The sequence below is a fragment of the Salvelinus alpinus genome, chromosome 34, assembly GCF_045679555.1.
Source record: "Salvelinus alpinus chromosome 34, SLU_Salpinus.1, whole genome shotgun sequence".
NCBI lineage: Eukaryota > Metazoa > Chordata > Actinopteri > Salmoniformes > Salmonidae > Salvelinus > Salvelinus alpinus.
The window spans coordinates 15,771,619-15,792,572 of NC_092119.1; the positions used below are offsets into that span (position 1 = coordinate 15,771,619).

At 43.1% G+C, this 20,954-nt stretch overlaps 1 protein-coding gene across 4 annotated transcripts in view; it reads left to right on the forward strand.

The window, feature by feature from the left end:
* The window catches only part of LOC139563596 (nesprin-1-like), a 160,868-nt gene that overhangs the window by 123,755 nt on the left and 16,159 nt on the right, over positions 1-20,954 (forward strand). For all 4 annotated transcript variants that reach the window (XM_071382386.1, XM_071382387.1, XM_071382389.1 and 1 more), the window contains 25 exons: positions 601-732; positions 962-1,158; positions 1,363-1,495; positions 1,729-1,911; positions 3,187-3,336; positions 4,684-4,860; positions 5,324-5,479; positions 5,705-5,860; positions 6,134-6,304; positions 6,456-6,589; positions 6,844-7,048; positions 7,780-7,962; positions 8,341-8,487; positions 8,782-8,936; positions 9,728-9,875; positions 10,495-10,589; positions 10,964-11,198; positions 12,339-12,533; positions 13,364-13,489; positions 15,618-15,773; positions 16,913-17,071; positions 17,929-18,095; positions 18,431-18,593; positions 19,783-19,970; positions 20,153-20,303. In XM_071382386.1, the coding sequence (XP_071238487.1) occupies positions 601-732; positions 962-1,158; positions 1,363-1,495; positions 1,729-1,911; positions 3,187-3,336; positions 4,684-4,860; positions 5,324-5,479; positions 5,705-5,860; positions 6,134-6,304; positions 6,456-6,589; positions 6,844-7,048; positions 7,780-7,962; positions 8,341-8,487; positions 8,782-8,936; positions 9,728-9,875; positions 10,495-10,589; positions 10,964-11,198; positions 12,339-12,533; positions 13,364-13,489; positions 15,618-15,773; positions 16,913-17,071; positions 17,929-18,095; positions 18,431-18,593; positions 19,783-19,970; positions 20,153-20,303 (4,062 nt within the window). The remainder of the gene's footprint in view (positions 1-600; positions 733-961; positions 1,159-1,362; positions 1,496-1,728; positions 1,912-3,186; positions 3,337-4,683; positions 4,861-5,323; positions 5,480-5,704; positions 5,861-6,133; positions 6,305-6,455; positions 6,590-6,843; positions 7,049-7,779; positions 7,963-8,340; positions 8,488-8,781; positions 8,937-9,727; positions 9,876-10,494; positions 10,590-10,963; positions 11,199-12,338; positions 12,534-13,363; positions 13,490-15,617; positions 15,774-16,912; positions 17,072-17,928; positions 18,096-18,430; positions 18,594-19,782; positions 19,971-20,152; positions 20,304-20,954) is intronic.

Sequence of the window (20,954 nt, forward strand, 5' to 3'; positions counted from 1 at the left end):
ATCTTTCTTTTGGTGTTTTTCAGAGTCAGTAGAAAGGCCTCTTAAGTGTCCTAAGTTTTCATAACTGTGACCTTAATTGCCTACCGTCTGTAAGCTGTTCCACGGGTGCATGTTCATTAATTGTTCATGGTTCATTGAACAAGCAGGGGACACACTAAATGAAGATCTGTGAAGTTATTTGGATTTTGACGAATTATCTTTGAAAGACATGTTCCTAAAAAAGGGACGTTTCTTTTTTTGCTGAGTTCATATGTACTGTAGTATATGTACTGTAGTAGTAGTAGTACTGTACTAGTACTATATGTACTGTACTAGTACTATATGTACTGTAGTATTAGTATATGTGTTGTTGTAGTAGTAGTACTATATGTACTGTAGTATATGTACTATCATACTTAAATCGGTGGAATACCTTTTTCACACTACTTGTGTTGGCCTGGTTACGCATCTGCCAGAGTTGCTGTAACCATGCTGGAAAGGACAATGTGAAAAGTCAATATCCAGGCCAGCACAGTTCGGTATATGTGTAACCCAAGTATAACGGAATTGTTATTTTTTCATGAGTTATACTTCTACTTGCCTCTATACGTGTGTTTTCAGACTTGGAGCCGTCTGGTGCCGGACTACCAGGCTCTGTGTATGCAGTTGGAGGCAGTGGAGGGTAGCATCCCCACAGTGGGCCTGGTGGAGGAGACAGAGGAGAGCCTGACTGAGAGGAGTTCACTCTATCAGGTATAGTATGTCACTATCACCATGTTATGCAATGTTATGCAGTTATTACAGAAAGCCAATGGCACTTTCATATACTGTGTGTAACGTTTGAGCTGACAATTTACAGTGGCGTCATCATCTTAATCACGATTTTCCTAATAAATACCAGAAAGAATACTGTACAATAAAGTGATAACACAATTTATTTAATTCATGTTCCCCATCTTGGTTTACCTCCTTCTCTCCATAGAGTCTGAAGGGCAGACTGATGGAGCACAGGCACAAGCTGATCCAGGTGCTGGAAGAGGGGAAGAGGCTGCAGCTGTCTGTGTGCTGTCCTGGCCTGGACACAAAGCTCACAGTTCTAGGGGAACACTGGCACAGCAACACTACCAAGGTCAACAAGGAGCTGCAGAGACTAGAGGCCATACTCAAACATTGGACCAGGTCAGGGCTGAACACCAAGAGATATTATTTAGGGTGTGCTGTGTACTGGATGTGATGTAGACATGGGTTCAAATAGTATTAGTTTTCTTTCTAATTCTTTAGCTACTACTTGAACCCAGGTCTGCACTGTATGTACTGTGAATATGTTGGGGGGGGGGGTTGAATATCACCCACTAAGCCTGTTTGTCTCCATGTGATGCCCAGGTATCAGAAGGAGTCGTCAGAGCTGATTGGCTGGCTGCAGTCTGCTCTAGAACGTCTGGACCTCTGGAACATTCAGGCAGCCGTAGTTCCACAGGAGATGGAGACCCGCAGGGACCATCTCTCTGCCTTCCTGGTGAGTCAACATCTCAAAAGAGTGGGTGATACCTTAGAGGAAGTGGATATTCGACTGGCAGATCTGGATCAAATGGTTATAGTTAGAGGTGAACAGTAGGGTTAGGGTTAGAGGGGATAGAGTAATGGTTAAGTTTAGGCATAAGGGGTTTGAGAACCATCATCCGGAACCAGCTGTATACACAGCCTGATATTCCATGTGAAACTGACCGTTATACTATTCTCTGTTCACAGGACTTCTGTAAAGAGGTGGAGTCGCGTTCATCTCTGAAGAATTCTGTGCTGACTGAGGGTAACCAGCTACTGAGGCTGAAGAGTGCTGGAACTGCAGCCCTGCGGTCTGACCTGGCCCGCATAGACTCAGAGTGGACCCAACTACTCACACTCATCCCAGGGGTGCAGGAGAAGCTACACCAGGTACTAACACAGGCTTATCTGCGCACGCACGCACGCACGCACGCACGCACGCACGCACGCACGCACGCACACACACACACACACACACACACACACACACACACACACACACACACACACACACAGTTGACCAAGCTGCTCACACGCATCCACACCTGTTGCTGACAGGTGTATAAAATCGAGCACACAGCCATGCAATCTTCATAGACAAACATTGGCAGTAGAATGGACTTCCTGAAGAGCTCAGTGACTTTCAATTTGGCACGGTCATAGGATGCCACTTTTCGAACTAGTCAGTTCGTCAAATTTCTGCCCTGCTAGAGCTGCCCCAGTCAACTGTAAGTGCTGTTATTGTAATGTGGAAACGTCTAGGAGCAAAAACGGCTCAGCCGCGAAGTGGTAGGCCATACAAGCTCACAGAACCGTTCAGGGCTGAAGCGTGTAGCGTGTAAAAATCATCTGTCCTCGGTTGCGACACTTACTACCAAACTCCAAACTGCCTCTGGAACCAACGCCAGCACAATAACTATTCATCGGGAGCTGAAAGAAGTGGGTTTCCATGGCCGAGCCTAAAATCGCCATTCACAATGCCAAGCGTCGGCTGGAGTAGTGTAAAGCTCGCCGCCATTGGACTCTGGAGCAGTGGAAATGCAATCTCTGGAGTGATGAATCACGTTTCACCAGTCCGATGGACGAATCTGGGTTTGGCGGATGCCGGGAGAATGCTACCTTTCCCAATGTATAGTGCCAACTGTAAAGTTTGGTGGAGGAGGAATAGTGGTCTGGGGCTGTTTTTCATGGTTCGGGCTTGGCACCTTAGTTCCAGTGAAGGGAAATCTTAATGCTACAGCATACAATTACATTTTAAACGATTTTAAACTTTGTGGCAACAGTTTGGGGAAGGCCCTTTCCTGTTTCAGCATGACAATGCCCCCGTGCAGAAACAAGGTCCATACAGAAATGGTTTGTCGAGATTGGTGTGGAAGAACTTGACTGGCCTGACCTCAACCCCATCGAACACCTTTGAGATGGATTGGAACTCCGACTGCGAGACAAGCCTAATCGCCCAACATCAGCGCCGACCTCACTAATGCTCTTGTGGCTGAATGGAAGCAAGTCCCCGCAGCAATGTTCCAACATCTAGTGGAAAGCCTTCCCAGAAGAGTGGAGGCTGTTAAAGCAGCAAAGGGGGACCAACTCCATATTAATGGCCATGATTTTGGAATGAGATGTTTGACGAGCAGTTGTGTTTATTAGCCCGTTTCTTTTCCTCAGTTACAAATGGAGAAGTTGGCCTCTAGGCATGCCATCTCTGAGCTGGTCAACTGGATTTCTCTGATGGAGAATGTGATTGGAGAGGACGAGGAGAACCTGAAAGGAGCGGTGGGGTCGACTGTCATCCACGACTATCTACAGAAATACAAGGTAAGGAACAGAAAACTCACAGCTAGCACATTTGGTTCCTTGGAAGTTGTGGAAACGTACCGTTTTGGTTTCTCATTGGTTCTGAGAACAAAGCCATAAGTTTCCTTAACAGTAAAACAGAAAGTTTTTTAAACGTTCTGACAATGGAAGTGATCATTTTGCCTGTTCTGGGAGCGTACATTTTTAGGTTGCAATGAGGTTTTGAGAACGTTTTTACTATGGTTCCCTGGAAGTTTTCCTAGGGGGGTTTATTAATGTTCTGTGAACGGAAAATGATATGTTATTTGAAGGTTAATTAAGTAGCATTTTGAGAACATTCTCTAATTGTTGTGAATGTTTTTGAACAACATGTTAAGGTTACTTGGAGGTTTTTGAATAACTTCCTTAAAACTTTCACTGAATGTTTCAATAAGACTTTTAATAACACTGCTACCTTAGTTTGGGTTAACCGTTTTGAACGCCAAGCACACATGGAAATTAATTTGCTTCTGCATTAATCATGCAAACACATTTCTTTTTTTTATATTGTGCCACGGTGTCAGTGAGATTCAACCCCATGATCTTCTGTTCTCTATCTATTAGTCCACTGCACCACCAAGATGGAACTATTATGCCATGTTTTTTTACTCATACAAAGCTGTTCATTTTAGTCTATTCGAACAGACCCCATTTCAAAGGAAACAACACTCATTAAGATCAGGTGTCGCCAATTAGTGGGTACGGCCAACACACCTGAGCACACTTAACAAGATAGAGGATAGAGAGAGTTTTGTTGATGCTGAAAACTAAATGTATGTTTTGAAATAACATTCATAGAACGTTCTTTGAACGTTACTAAAGTTTTCTTAAGGTTTTTATGAACGTTCCTAGAACATTACCAAAAAATGTATTAAACGTAACCATGAATTGCTAAGAATTTTTGTTTTTTTTGTCAAGTTCCTAAAATGTGTTGAGAATGTTCCAAAGCTAAGCAACTATCATACATCATTCCCAGAACATTGTGGGAAGGTTGTATGCAAATTAACCATAGGACAACCACGCTCTCACCAAGCTCTAAGAAGCATATAGTTCTCAGAACGTTATGTGCTAGCTGGGCTGAGACTACAATATTCCATATATATTTCAAGTGTTTTCTGGTTAAATAGACTACCTATTTTACATGATCATGAGAATAGTGGATAATGAATGACTCCGCCATTCATTTCACTCTTTATACTCACTCTAATAGATAAAGCACAATACAAATGTCTGTTGGACAATAAAGTAATCTTGTTCTTCTCCTCCTTTACATTATCCTTCTTCTTCTTCTTCTCCCCGGTCTCTCTCTCTCTCGCTCTCCTTCCCCAGGGCTTCAGAGTTGATGTGCGTTGTAAGCAGCTGACGGTGGACTTTGTGAACCAGTCTGTGCTCCAGATCAGTGATCAGGATGTGGAGAGCAGGCGCAGCGACCAGACAGACTTTGCCGAGAAGCTGGGAGTCATGAACCGACGCTGGCAGCTACTACAGGGACTCGTCACGGAGAGGGTGAGAGAGAAAACAAACCACTTTCAACCTCATCTTAAAATGTCTACTTTCAACTTTATTTGTTAGAGAGGGAAATTAGTTGTGCAACAAGATCACACATAAGAGAATAAACATACATGTAACCTGATGCATTATGGGTATTCCAGAGCATGGTTAAACTTAAACCCCTGGCTATTACACCACAATCATATAAAAAAAAATCTCATCATTAAAGCATATTTTTATGTATGACATCTCATTTACTGTGTGGCTCTTTGAATTATGTCAATGTAGAATTAATCTACTTTCATTGTATTATATAATTGATGATGTAAACCTTCGTACCCAGAACTAAATCTCTTGCGCGCTCTGAGCAGCTAGAGACAGACAAAGCCTTATGATCAACCAAAGCCTGTTATGTGTTTCAGGGATTATTTCATTGTCTCAGTACGTTATGTGACTCTGTGCTGTGTTGCGTGGTCAGGTCCAGTTCCTGGAGACTCTGCTGGAGGCCTGGTTGAACTATGAGAACAACATACAGGGCCTGAAGACCTGGCTGCTCGCTCAGGAGGAGAGGCTGAAGAGGAAACCCAGGATAGAGGACCTAACCTCCGTACAGAACGCTCTCAATGACTGCCAGGTAGGAACATTCGGTGCACTTTGTATTGATTTATCAGATAAATCTTATCTTGTTTTTGCACATTTACAGTATATTATGTCTTTGGGTTTCAATTTGGTTGTGCATTTTTTTTAATTAAGAATCTTGATCTTTGTCATGTTGATTGTAACTGCTCTCTGCTCCCTGATAGTAGTTTAACTACTAAATAAGTAGTTGTTCTGCTCTCTCTTTCCACTGCTTCTGCAGGAGATGGAGGAGAAGGTGAAGGAGAAGGAGAGTGAGGTGGAGGGGGTGGAGGAGCAGGCCTGTGCCCTCATCCAGAACAAAACCGACGAGGCCTGCGCTGTCGTCATGGAGACGCTCCAAGCTGTCAATCACACCTGGGCTAACCTGGACCACCTGGTAGGCAGAGCTATTTTATGGAGTGTAAATAATGTATTATTGGTCTGTGAGTTGTATGAGAGGTGTGATAATCACAGATGTAGCCCACTAAGTACCCCATACTCACCTATAACCACACACTCAGCTACTGCCCCATTATAACTACCCTTCACTCACTATGATGATCCCCTGTTGCAGAAGAACACTGAACAGAACTGCAAAATGTATTAAGCTCCGTGGACTGCTTTTTAAGTGTAAACCCTATTGTTCTACTCCGTCTCTGCTCCACGCCAGATCGGCCAGCTGAAGATCAGCCTCGTGTCTGTGCTGCACCAGTGGAGTCTGTACAAGCTGTCCTCAGAGGAGATGAACGGCTACCTGATGGAGGGGAGGTACTCTGTGTCCCGTTTCCGCCTCCTCACCGGCTCCCTGGAGGCTGTACAGCTACAGGTGGAGAGTCTCCAGGTAATACCAGTATGAACAGGCATCACAGGCTTTTACAAATGTATTTTTGTCTACCCTGTAGCCCAGCACTTCTACATCTTTGAGGGGGAGTGGAGGAGTGCACACTTCGGGAGAAATTTGGGCTAATGGGTTTGTGACTTGTGTTGTGTAGAGGCTGCAGGAGGAACTGGAGAAGCAGGAGGGCAGTCTGAGGAAGTTTGGCTCTGTGACACACCAGCTGCTGAATGAGTGCCACCCATCTGTGTCCGACTCCCTCAACAATACCCTGAAGGACGTCAACGCTAGGTTTGTTTGTTTATTTGAATCACTTTAAGACCACAATGGGGGCATATCTTCCAACAGTTCATGAGTGGGTGTGAACCGTGACTTTTAAGTCTTCAGGTCTCAGGCAAGGTCATGTGATCATCGTTCCAAACCACCTGTGTTGTGCTCAGGTGGAGCAGCCTCATCCATGATCAGTTGATCCAACAACAATAAGATTTTATTGATCCATGATCCATTGATCCAAGATGTGGATCATCAATGTATGTTGTGTCCAGGTGGAGCAGTCTTCTGGAAGAGATCTCAGAGCGTCTGAAGAGCAGCAAAGCCCTGCTACAGCTGTGGCAGCACTACAAGGAGCTGTATGGAAAGAGCAGCTCCAGTGTCCAGCTACAAGAGGAGCAGGCTGACCGACTCCTGGAGACCGCCTGCACCAAGGACATCACAGACGAGGAGGTCTCCACCTGGATCCAAGACTGCAGCGTGAGTAGGAATGGTGTTGGATTGACCGTTTTACACACGCATAGTGTCAGGACCCGGTGCGAGAAACAGTCACTAAATCGGCAGAACCCAGAAGATGAGGCAGACACAGCAGTACTAGAGATGGTGGTTTAATAAAAAATAGATATCTTCCAAAATACAAAGAAAATCCACAAAGTGGTAAAAACAGCAAGGGAAAAACAAACCTCAAAAGACTAATCCAAAATACAAAAGAACAAAACCAGAGAACCTCAGGAAAATCCAACAAGAGAAAAATATATGTTCACAACAAGGCTTGGGCTGGGGCTGGGTGCTAACCTACAAACACTGAGCAAGGAACTGAGGAACACACAGGGATTAAATACTAACAAGGGAACGACATACAGGTGCAAACAATAATTAGAGCAAGGGGGAAACAAAAGGTACAAAAAAGGTGCAATGGGGACATCTAGTGACAAAAAACCAGAACAGTCCTGGCCAAAACCTGACACATAGGACTCAGCACGGAGCTATATACTGTCATCTCCTATTAAGGCCTTTTTGCTTATATGGCCTACTATGAAAATAAGTGTTGGAACACTTGAATCAGATGTACGTTTCAGAGTTTAATGCGCTAAGCTTTCGGTCAACAATGATCCTTGTCAGAAAACGAAATGACATTTGGTCATATTACTTTGTGATAATAGATAATAGTGATAATAGTTCTGTGTTGGTGTATGGTGGTGTTTCTCCAGGAGTTGCTTCGTGCCCAGGCTCCAGTGAAGGCATCTCTACAGGTTATTCAGGAGCTAGGAGATCAGCTGAAGCAACAGGTGGACACCTCCGCAGCGTCCGCCGTCCAGTCAGACCACCTCTCTCTGACCCAGCGCCTGGCCACTGTGGAGCAGGCCCTCAGCAGGCAGCTCACTACACTACAGGTACAGGGGGAAGATAGGACTAGATTCACCTGATATATTTTACCAGTTGCTTACTCTATGATCCCAAAGACCTGGAGACATTTGTGTAACGTCATGCTACTGAGATCTTCTAAAGAATGTACTTTTCAGTTGCTTCATTGGCCATTGGTTCATGCCTTTTGACCAGGGATCCCTTAAATCAAATCAAATCAAATGTATTTATATAGCCCTTCTTACATCAGCTGATATCTCAAAGTGCTGTACAGAAACCCAGCGTAAAACCCCAAACAGCAAGCAATGCAGGTGTAGAAGCATGTTGAACACATTGAACAATGTATGTATATCTTAATGGGATATAATAAAGGATAATTGAAAAAAACATCTCTTGTTGTCCTGTAGACGGGAGTCCAGGACTATGAGACCTTCAGTGAGCAGCTGGGTTCCTTAGGTCGCTGGATGGTGGAGGGAGAAGAGGCTCTGAAGGTCCAGGATCCCAACGGTTCTTCTGACCTGTCCATCATCCAGGACCGAATGGAGGAACTCAAGGTAAGTCACTGTGATCTACAGTATCTAGCAATAATACTTTATATGACTGACTTCTCAATTCATTTCCTTGTTTCCTTTTCAATTTTTCACTGATTGGATAAGATTTGACAGGTGAAAACAATATGGTGGAAACTCATTAGGCTAGCCTTTACATGGTCCGTTCTTTCATATCAGAGCAATGAAGGAGAGGAAACAAGGAGAGGATGGATTTTTAGACAATTGAGAAAGAGGCAGTGTCTTAAGGAATTGTTGATGTTACTGAGAGACTGCTGTTCTGTGCTGTTCCCCCTACAGAGACAGATCTTGAGATTCAGTAGCATGGCTCATGACCTGGAGCGTCTAAACGAGCTGGGCTACAGGCTTCCTCTCAACGACATTGAGATCAAACGCATGCAGAACCTTAACCGTAGCTGGTCTGCAGCCAACACCCAAACCACTGAGAGGTTCAGGTACGTTCATGAAAAACTTTGATCACATGAAATAACTTCAAAAACTTTTTTCTACGAGATTAAGGTTGGCTCAGTAAATAATTTGATGACATAGGGAAGGTATTTTGACTGTGTGTGTAACGGATGTGAAATGGCTAGCTAGTTAGAGGGTACGCGCTAATAGTTACGTCACTTGCTCTGAAACCTAGAAGTAGTGTTTCCCCTTGCTCTGCAAGGGCCGCGGCCTTTGTGGAGCGATGGGTAACGATGCTTCGTGGGTGACCGTTGTTGATGTGTGCAGAGGGTCCCTGGTTCGCGCCCGGGTCGGGGCGAGGGGACGCCATAAAGTTATACTGTTACATTGGTGCCGTGACCCGGATCACTGGTTGCTGCGGAAAAAGGAGGAGGTTGAAAGGGGGTTGAGTGTAACGGATGTGAAATGGCTAGCTAGTTAGCGGATACGCGGTAATAGCGTTTCAATCAGTTACGTCACTTGCTCTGAAACCTAGAAGTAGTGTTTCCCCTTGCTCTGCAAGGGCCGCGGCCTTTGTGGAGCGATGGGTAACGATGCTTCGTGGGCGACCGTTGTTGATGTGTGCAGAGGGTCCCCGGGTCGGGGCGAGGGGACGCCATAAAGTTATACTGTTACATTGTGTGCTTATCTAGAATTTTATCTCCCATCGATGTCAATTAATGATTTAAGTGAAAGTCCGAATTGCACCCCTTATTTCAACTCTGAATCAGGCCCCCGAGTTATTTCAATGACTGATGGTTTTTGTGTCTGATATTTTCGGTTGTTGGTCTCTCCTCAGCAAACTGCAGTCATTCCTGCTGCAGCAGCAGACGTTCATGGAGAAGTGTGAGACGTGGATGGAGTTCCTGGTACAGACAGAGGAGAAGCTGGCCGTGGAGATCTCTGGGAACTACCAGAGTCTGATGGAGCAGCTGAGAGCGCACAAAGTAGGTGGAGGATGTCCTGCTGGAAACATAACCTAGTAGTGAACCCGGTGGGGAATTATGACGTCATCCCAGATTACAACTAGTTCTGAACCAGTTCTGGTTGTGTTCTGGTTGTAGCCCTTTCCTGCAGTCAAATTACCAAAACTCCCTCTAGTGGCCCCATGGGTGGAATGCTATTCATATTTTTCATAATTTTATAATGAATTAAAAAAAATGTCAACACTAATAATCCTGTGTTTTTATGTCAAACGGTTTAGTTATATTTCAGTCTTCTGTGCTGCATTTAAAGTACAATTTTGGAATGCAAACTCAAAATGTAATACATTTCAAATCTATATCTGACATGGTACTGGTGTCTTCTTTTTTTAAAGCCCATAACCATGTGTTTGAGGTGTATACTTTTGTTTCAAGGTAGATTTGTTTAAGACTATGTGACCCTGATTTAGCCCACTGCAGTTAAAGGGATAATTACATAATTTCAACCAGCTTTGCGTGCTGGGATTTGGGACGTCTGGATTCCACAGAGTCATCATGACTGTTATAATGCAATAATTACTGTTATGTCACTTCCCAAGATGCTCTTACTCTGATCTGAAATCTGAATGTGTTTTCTTCACAGCTGTTCCAGGCTGAGATGTTCAGTCGTCAGCAGATCCTCCACTCTATAATCAGTGATGGCCAGAGGATGCTGGCGCAGGGACAGCTGGATGACAGGTACAGTACACTGCCTCATTTTGTAAAGTGTGTTGATACACATATCATGACACTCATATGATGCCCTTCAAAAGAAAACTTGGCTTAACTTAACGTGTACTTGGCTCTTATCATTCACAAAGCTGTAGATGAGTGCCTTGGTATAAACTTGATCATTCTTGTCTGCTTTGTATGAGTCCTCTACAGCAGGTTCCAGGGTTCATAATCAAACCTTGATGATGAGTGGATTATTTGAATCAGCTGTGTAGTGCTAGGGCAAAGAACAAAACCTGTACCCAGAGGGGCCCCAGGGCCTAGTTTGGGAAACCCTGGTGTACAGTATATTCATCTAATCCAGTCCTTATCTTACTTTAAATGTCCTCTCTCTCCTGCAGGGATGAATTCAACCTGAAGTTGTCGCTGTTGAGTAACCAGTGGCAGGGCGTGGTGCGTCGCGCCCAGCAAAGGCAGGGTATCATCGACAGCCTGATCCGCCAGTGGCAACGTTACAGGGTTATGTCAGAGAAGCTGAGGAAATGGCTAGTGGAGGTCTCACACCCCGCCGAGGCCCTACTGGCTGGGGCGCCCGTTCCCCTGCAGCAGGCCAGATCCATGCTGGACGCAGTTCAGGTATTTTAGGCTCAACTAACTCTGATGACCACTTGACCCTAGCTAGCTACCTTCTTCTTGGTGATATAAAACTTGTGACTATTTATACCAAAACTCACTCTCTCTGACGACTGTGTTGAATGGGACTACCTTTTTTCACCCTGCACAATTATGACTTTGGAGATGGAGAGAGATTTAATGGATAACAGTATTGTACTTATCCTCAAATGGCAATATCCTCACCATTTCAGCTGTACCGGGGAACAAGGCAAGGCTGACACCTATCACCTTTATTGTTTGCTATCACGTTAGAGCCATTGATAAGGGTTAGAGTTAGGGTCAGGGTTATGCTCTAACTATCCTGATATAATTATATGCCTCTGTTATCCCAGTTGAAGGATAAGGTTCTGTAGGGGCAGCAGGGCAGCTACATCTTAACAGTGGACAGTTAGGGCAGTGATATTCAAAGTCAGTAAATGTAATGAATTGAAGGTTATTTGTTCATGTAAAATTGAAATGTGTTTTAAGGTTGTGTCATTAGATACCGCTGAAAACATTTAAATATCACTGAGTTGGGGTCAGGGTTACGTTCTAACTGTCTAGCCTCTGAAGGAGAAGGTCCTACAGCGATAGCAGGGCTCTAACATCCTGACAGTGGATGGTTAGGGTCAGTGTTAATGCTATGTGCTGACTTTCCGGTATCCCCTGTTATCCCAGATAAAGGAGAAGGTCCTACAGCGATAGCAGGGCTCTAACATCCTGACGGTGGATGGTTAGGGTCAGTGTTAATGCTATGTGCTGACTTTCCACTATCCCCTGTTATCCCAGATAAAGGAGAAGGTCCTACAGCGATAGCAGGGCTCTAACATCCTGACGGTGGATGGTTAGGGTCAGTGTTAATGCTATGTGCTGACTTTCCGGTATCCCCTGTTATCCCAGATAAAGGAGAAGGTCCTACAGCGATAGCAGGGCTCTAACATCCTGACAGTGGATGGTTAGGGTCAGTGTTAATGCTATGTGCTGACTTTCCGGTATCCCCTGTTATCCCAGATAAAGGAGAAGGTCCTACAGCGATAGCAGGGCTCTAACATCCTGACAGTGGATGGTTAGGGTCAGTGTTAATGCTATGTGCTGACTTTCCGGTATCCCCTGTTATCTCAGATAAAGGAGAAGGTCCTACAGCGACAGCAAGGCTCTTACATCCTGACAGTAGAAGCTGGGAAGCAGCTGCTCCTATCTGCAGACAGCAGGGCAGAGGTGTCAATGCAGGGAGAGCTCACAGACATCCAGGAACGCTGGAGACATGCCACCATCTGCCTGGAGGAACAGAGGCGTGAGCTGGACAAGCTGATGAAGGTACACTGCACCAAGCTGTATCTTTAAACACACCTTTAGCTGTACCTTTAAACAACCTTTTCCTGGTTGCTAAAATTCTAATAGTTTGCCTAATTTCAGTTTATGTGACAAAACAAGCAATATATAGTGTAGAAAGTCATTGTAAAACTCTGTGAAATATATTTTAAGTAACCAAAAATATTGCATTTTCAGCTGTTTGAAGCTAGTGTGCAAAACCGCACATAGAACAGATCTATCACTTCTTAGGCGTGCTTTCAATGAGAATATCAAATCTATAACTCACATTTCTATATGAATTTGGTCAGGTCACTACAAAAAGTTACATATTGCAGCTTTAAACACACCTTCAGCTGTTCCTTTAAACACACTTTTAGCTGTTCCTTTAAACACACCTTCAGCTGTTCCTTTAAACACACCTTCAGCTGTTCCTTTAAACACACCTTTAACTGTTCCTTTAAACACACCTTTAGCTGTTCCTTTAAACACACCTTTAGCTGTTCCTTTACACACCTTTAGCTGTTCCTTTAAACACACCTTTAGCTGTTCCTTTAAACACACCTTTAGCTGTTCCTTTAAACACACCTTTAGCTGTTCCTTTAAACACACCTTCAGCTGTTCCTTTACACACCTTTAACTGTTGCTTTAAACACACCTTTAGCTGTTCCTTTAAACACACCTTCAGCTGTTCCTTTACACACCTTTAACCGTGCCTTTAAACACACCTTTAGCTGTACCTTTAAACACATCTTTAGCTCTACCTTTGATTGATTTATTGATGATTGATACCTAATTGTGAACACAATAACGTAGTGACACCATGTCATCTACAGGACTGGGAGACATGTGAGAGAGGCATCGAGGGTTCTCTGGAGAAGCTGAGGGAGTTCAAACAGCAGTTCTCTCAGCCCCTCCCTGATCACCACGAGGACTTGCAAGCTGAACAGATGCGATGCAAGGTAACTTTAGATCTGCAACCTGCTCAATACACCTCATGGAGACACATACTGAAGTGACTCATATACCATCTAACATAATACATTTTATTTCTGTTATTTTGCCTTTATTTTAACAGGGAGCCCAAGCTCTATCCATGAGACCAAGGTCTCTTTTGCAAGGGGGCCATGCATGCTAACAATTGACAAAATACAAGAGAATAGTACCATGTTTTTCCTTCACTCAGAATCACCTTTATCCGCCAAGTACATTTACATGTACTGTGAATTTGAACTGGTGAAGTGTTGCTGACATTGCCTTACAATAAGCAGAATACACAGACAGAATATAGACAAAAGAATGTACACTTAATCTGCTGATCACGGCGGCCTGTCACTTCAATGACCTACACTACCGTTCAAAAGTGGGGTCACTTAGAAACGTCCTCAATAGAACCCGCAAAACACCAGTCTCAACGTCAACTGCGACTGGAACGAATTGCAAAAATCTCTGAAGTTGGAGACTTTTATCTCCCTCAACAACTTTAAAAATCTGCTATCCGAGCAGCTAACCGATCGCTGCAGCTGTACATAGTCCATCTGTAAACTACCCACCCAATTTACCTACCTCACCCCCCATACTGCTTTTATTTATTTACTTTTCTGCTCTTTTGCACACCAGTATCTCTTCTTGCACATGATCATCTGATGATTTATCACTCCAGTGTTAATCTACTAAATTGTAATTATTCGATTTATTGCCTACCTCATGCCTTTTGCACACATTGTATATAGATTCTCCTTTTTCTACCATGTTATTGACTTGTTTATTGTTTACTCCATGTGTAACTCTGTGTTGTCTGTTCACACTGCTATGCTTTATCTTGGCCAGGTCGCAGTTGCAAATGAGAACTTGTTCTCAACTAGCCTACCTGGTTAAATAAAGGTGAAATAAAAAATAAATAAAAAAAACAGTGAAGAGGCGACTCCGGGATGCTGGCCTTCTAGGCAGAGTTGCAAAGAAAAAGCCATATCTCAGACTGGCCAATAAAAGGAAAAGATTAAGATTGGCAAAGAACACAGACACTGGACAGAGGAGCTCTGCCTAAAAGGCCAGCATCCCGGAGTCGCCGCTTCACTGTTGACGTCGAGACTGGTGTTTTGCGGGTACTATTTAATGAAGCTGCCAGTTGAGGACTTGTGAGGCGTCTGTTTCTTAAACTAGACACTCTAATTTACTTGTCCTCTTGCTCAGTTGTGCACCGGGGCCTCCCACTCTTCTTTCTATTCTGGTTAGAGCCAGTTTGCGCTGTTCTGTGAAGGGAGTTGTACATAGCATTGTACGAGATCTTCAGTTTCTTGGCAATTTCTCGCATGGAATAGCCTTCATTTCTCAGAACAAGAATAGACTGACGAGTTTCAGAAGAAAATTCTTTGTTTCTGGCCATTTTGAGCCTGTAATCGAACCCACAAATGCTGATGCTCCACATACTCAACTAGTCTGAGGAAGGCCAGTTTTAATGCTTCTTTAATCAGAAGAACAGTTTTCAGCTGTGCTAACATAATTGCAAAAGGGTTTTCTAATGATCAATTAGCCTTTTAAAATGCTAAACTTGGATTAGCTAATACAACGTGCCATTGGAACACAGGAGTGATGGTTGCTGATCAGAACAACAATGGGCCTCTGTACGCCTATATAGATATTCCATAAACAAATCTGCCATTTCCAGCTACAATTGTCATTTACAACATTATTTACAACATCAGAAATACATGTCTACACTGTATTTCTGATCAATTTGATGTTATTTTAATGGACAAAAAATTAGCTTTTCTTTGAAAAACAAGGACAATTCTAAGTGACCCCAAACTTTTGAACAGTAGTGTACCTATTATGTCTATCACATGTTCAGTACTGCAGAGAGCAGTAAACAGCTCCTGGCATCCGTGGGGAATGTTGGAGGAATGTTGAAGGAATGTCGTGATGTAATAAGAACAAACCCATTGAGGTGCCAATTGAGTTTGTCTGTAATTACATCAGTTAAATATGCCTCCAAACCAAGATGTTCTGCATCTGCTAAGGTCATTATGGCTAAGAATAAACCTGCTTTAGGTCAACGAAAGTAGCAACATTCTCTTCTCCCATGACCAGGACTTGGAGAAGACGTTTGACGGCTGGACAGAAGACCTAGCCCACCTGACGGTGCTGAGGGAGTCCCTGTCTAGCTACATCAGTGCTGAGGACCTGTCTGTCCTACAGGAACGCATGGAGCTTCTGCACCGCCAGTGGGAGGAAATCTGTCACCAGGTACTGTATGGCTGTTGAATATGTTGCTGTACAGTGTACTGCTGACAGCATGGCAGCACGGTTTGAATCCAGCCCACTGCTCTTTCAGCACTCTCTCTCCTACCTTTCACGTCGGTTTCTCTATATCAAATCAACACACATACAAATAAATATATGTTAATGTGAGGAGAAGCAGTTTCTGACACAATACAGATCCTGTATCTTAATTTGAGAAGGTTCCACACAACAGGACAATAATCCTGCAGCAAAGGGAAATGTATATTGTTATGTGGATTATAATTAACATAATACTTTTTTTATAGGGGTTGATACAATCAAGTCTGACATTTTCAAGTGGAGATTACAAACTTTAGAAGCCTTTTTATACCTCGAATACACTACAAGTTTGCATTTCTTGATGTGCAGGAAAATTCCTTTAGCAACAGGACAATCAAATTAATATACAGCATCTGTAGGTGGCGTGTCATCAGTCTGGCAACAGAGACAAGAGCAGTTATTTTAAGTTGTAATAACATGTGGTCCCAATGCTCCACTACATACAGTAGGACAAGGGTAAATCTTTCAGGCTTGCACTGACTAAATTGTGGAATTTTAGTCATTTAGCAGACACTTATCCAGAGCAACAATGGTTAAGTGCCTTGCTCAAGGGCGCATCAACAGATGTTTCACCTAGTCGCAAGAGAGTTGGCAAGAGAGCAGAAACAGATCTGGCATCCAGGCTCTGCACTGGGCCGTATGCAAATGTAGAAAGGGGTATGCGTGCAACTAAGTCTGAGGTAGAGAGAAACCTCAATACAAAACAGTGCAGGATGCCTCCCCTTTCAAACGACATGTTGTATATGAGTATGTTGACCAGAGACCAGATAGTGACAGGAAACACTGTGTTAGATCTATTACTTCAAGCAACACCTCTAGACATCTACTGCTGCAGTACCTCTTAATTGCGGTTCTGCTAAATCTATGCATATTACCTAGTACCGGTAGTTGTGTATGTTTATTTTTTATGGGGAAAAGTTCATTTATTTTATCTGTGCAGCTAACAAGTATCCTTACCATGGTGAATTACTCATAAATGAGTATATGTATTTACAAAGTGTGAGTTTCCATGTGTCTGTCTTGCTGTCTCTCTCTCTCCATAGCTATCCCTGCGGCAGCAGCAGGGGGGTGAGAAGCTGAATGAGTGGGCTGTGTTTAAGGAGAAGAACAGGGAGCTCTGTGATTGGCTTACCCAAATGGAGAGCAAGGTCTCCCAGAATGGAGACGTCAGAATCGAGGAGATGATCGAGAAGCTACGCAAGGTAAACACCAACAGAAACTTAAACTACATTATGCATAACTTTTCATGTTTTAGTTTTAGACAGATATCCCATTGAACTGTACTACTGTACTCTACTCTGATCTGTTATACTTTACTCTGATCTACTGTACTCTACTGTACGCTACTCTGTTATACTCTACTGTACTCTGTTATACTCTGATCTGTTATACTCTACTCTGATCTGTTATACTCTGATCTGTTATACTCTACTCTGATCTGTTATACTCTACTCTGATCTGTTATACTCTACTCTGATCTGTTATACTCTACTCTGATCTACTGTACTCTACTGTACGCTACTCTGTTATACTCTACTGTACTCTGTTATACTCTACTCTGTTATACTCTACTCTGTTCTACTCTACTCTGATCTACTCTACTGTACTCTGTTATACTGTACTCTGTTAAACTACTCTGATGTACTCTACTGTACTCTGTTATACTGTACTCTGTTAAACTCTACTCTGATGTACTCTTCTGTACTCTGTTATACTCTACTCTGATCTGTTATACTCTGATCTATTATACTCTACTCTGATCTACTGTACTCTACTGTACTCTACTCTGTTATACTCTACTGTACTCTGTTATACTCTACTCTGTTCTACTCTACTCTGATCTACTCTACTGTACTCTGTTATACTGTACTCTGTTATACTGTACTCTGATCTACTCTATTCTAGGAATACAGGCTTGTGTTATAATTTGTTGTGGCAGTTGATCGCTCTTTCAATAGTTTTTCATTCCAAATATAACATTACTTTTCCACCGGGTCTGACTACTGTATTTCCGCTGTACTCAAACCGCTCTAAAGTGTATCTATCCCTCCTCTCTCAGGACTATTATGAGGAGATAGCGGTGGCCCAGGAGAACAAGCAGCAGCTGTACCAGCTGGGGGAGAGACTGGTCAAGGCCAGCCATGAGACCAAGGCATCTGAGATAGAACACAAACTCAGCATGGTGGGCGAGCGCTGGCAACACCTGCTGGACCTCATCGGAGCCAGGTAAGGATACTACGGCTGTGTGTGTGTGGGAAAGGAAGTACATGGATACACTGTACACACACTTGTGTCCCAAAGGGCCATTGGCATTAATGTTTGCTTTGATGCAAACTTTTTCTTGGCTGTCAGAAACACTCTGGCTTTCTCAGTGTACAGTACTTGGCACAATCTATACTCAATGTGACTTCTTGGTTAAATTAAATAAAAACAATGAGTGGAAAGAAGCGATTTAATGACGTTGTTAATGGTTTGTTAATTGTCTTTAGGTGCTTTATCACCAGGAATCTACTGCGTTGTGTATGTTTTTCTAAAACAACTACTATGTATCCCACTGGCAGATTGAAGAAGCTGAGGGAGACTCTGGTTGCAGTGCAGCAGCTGGATAAGAACATGATTAGTCTGCGGTCCTGGCTGACCCACATAGAGACTGAGCTGTCCAGACCCATCCTATACGACACCTGTGACTCCCAGGAGATACAGAGGAAGCTGGACCTGCAGCAGGTAAATACTGTGTCAGTAGCCTGGTGGTCTGTTTATGTTGTCTCACCAACTCCTATAGTCATTGTCACTGCAACGGTCATACAGATGTAGTATCTTAATTTGAGACAGATTTCTACAGCAGGAAAATAATTCTGCAGCAACAGCAAATGTGAATTATTATGTGGATTGTTATTAATGAAATGTTTTGTAAGGGTTGATACATTTTTCATTAGGGCAAATTAAGTCTGACATTTTAGAGTGTAAATTATGAACTTTAGAAGCATTTTTTAAACCTTGAACACACTACAAGTTCTCATTTCCTGCTGTGCAGGAACTTTCTTAGCAACATAAGAGTGATCAAATTAGATCCTACATCTGTAGCAGTTGGTAAGACAGCACAAACAGACCTGGGACCACCAGGCTACCTCATCAGTGGGCTGTGGGTACTTTGAAACACATTGTAGCGTACACCCCCTGGTATAGCTATTGATACTTGAAAAAAAAGGAAGCGCCGCACACTCTAGAAGCTCAGATGCAATAATTTAATAACCTAATAACCAACGTTTTGACAGACAAGCTGTCTTCATCGGGGTATAATGACAAACACTGCGAGTCTCTAGTTTATAAATTGTTAAAGAACACACACAGGTGTCTGTAATCATGGCCGGGTGTGGCCTGATATCATTGGTTAATTCTCAGATATAAGAAGAACATACAAAAACATGAATGGATAGCATACGATAATATATACAATTTGGCTACATAGGCCTACAAACATTTATAATGAATAGCAAAATCACAAGAATGGCTTCAGATCAAAGTCTACGTTGAGACCGAAGGGAGCCAGGGTTTTTAAGTTAAAGATCCAGGCAGCCTCTCGTTTTAACAATAAATTGTCAAGGTCACCCCCTCTCCTAGGGAGGGTGACATGTTCGATGGCCATATAACGTAGGGGCGAAATCGAGTGGTTCGCTTCCAAAAAGTGGGCCGCCACTGATACAGCTACATAATCAATAACGGTTGTTTATGTTGATATTTTATTGATCCCTGTTTAGTTCCCAGCAGACAGGCTTATAGACAGTACAACAGAGGTAGGCTTATTGAAAAGTCTAAGTAGGCTTCTTGATTCTAAAAACGATTAAGATCAACATCCTCTTTCTGTAACATAATATAAGATAACATCTTTCCATCTTTCTCTCCGTCCACCCAGGAGCTTCAGCGTGACATAGAGAAGCACAGCACAAGTGTGGCGTCTGCGTTGAACCTGTGTGAGGTGTTGTTACACGACTGTGACGTCTGTGCCACGGACACAGAGTGTGATTCCATCCAGCAGACCACCAGGAACCTGGACCGCCGCTGGAGGAGCATCTGTACCCTGTCCATGGAGAGGAGGCTCAAGTACGAGACACGCTACATTTAGGATTTAGGCGCTGTAGTTTCTAAAGTAGTCCGAATTTTTACTTTCAAGACTATCAACAAGTGCAGTGATGTAATTCTAGGTTTGGTCAATTTGGAAACATGTACTTGTGATATAGGCTCTCACCACAACTTAAACTGTCCATATTGTTTTAATGTGTAAGGATTGAAGAGACATGGCGTTTATGGCAGAAGTTCTTAGAAGACTTAATGCGTTTTGAGGAGTGGCTAGTGACCTCAGAGAAGACCGCTGCTCTACCCAACTCTTCAGGAGTACTGTACACAGTGGCCAAGGAAGAACTCAAGAAGTTTGAGGTACAGACATGCTACTACAGACCACCTAGTCCTAGTTGGATATAACCACTATATTCTCCTTTCATATACAGTACATACAGTGCATTCGGGAAAGTATTCAGACCCTTTGACTTTTTCCACATTTTGTTAACATTACAGCCTTATTCTAAAATAGATTACATTTATTTGATCAATCTACACACAATACCCTATAATGACAAAGCGAATACAGGTTTTTAGAAATGTTTGCAAATTTATTTAAAAAATAAATAAATAACAGAAACACCTTATTTACATAAGCATTCAGACCCTTTGAGACTCTAAATTGAGCTGAGGTGCATCCTGTTTCCATTGATCATGGTTCATCCTTGGTCTGGTTCAGTCTGGTTCATCCTTGGGAGCAATTTCCAAACGCTTGAAGGTACCATGTTCATCTATACAAACAATAGTACGCAAGTATTAACACCATGGGACCACGCTGCCGTCATACTGCTCAGGAAGGAGACGCGTTCTGTCTCCTAGAGATGAACATACTTTGGTGCGAAAAGTGCAAACCAATCCCAGAATAACAGCAAAGGACCTTGTGATAATGCTGGAGGAAACAGGTACAAAAGTATCTATATCCACAGTAAAACGAGTCCTATATCGACATAACCGGAAAGGCCACTCAGC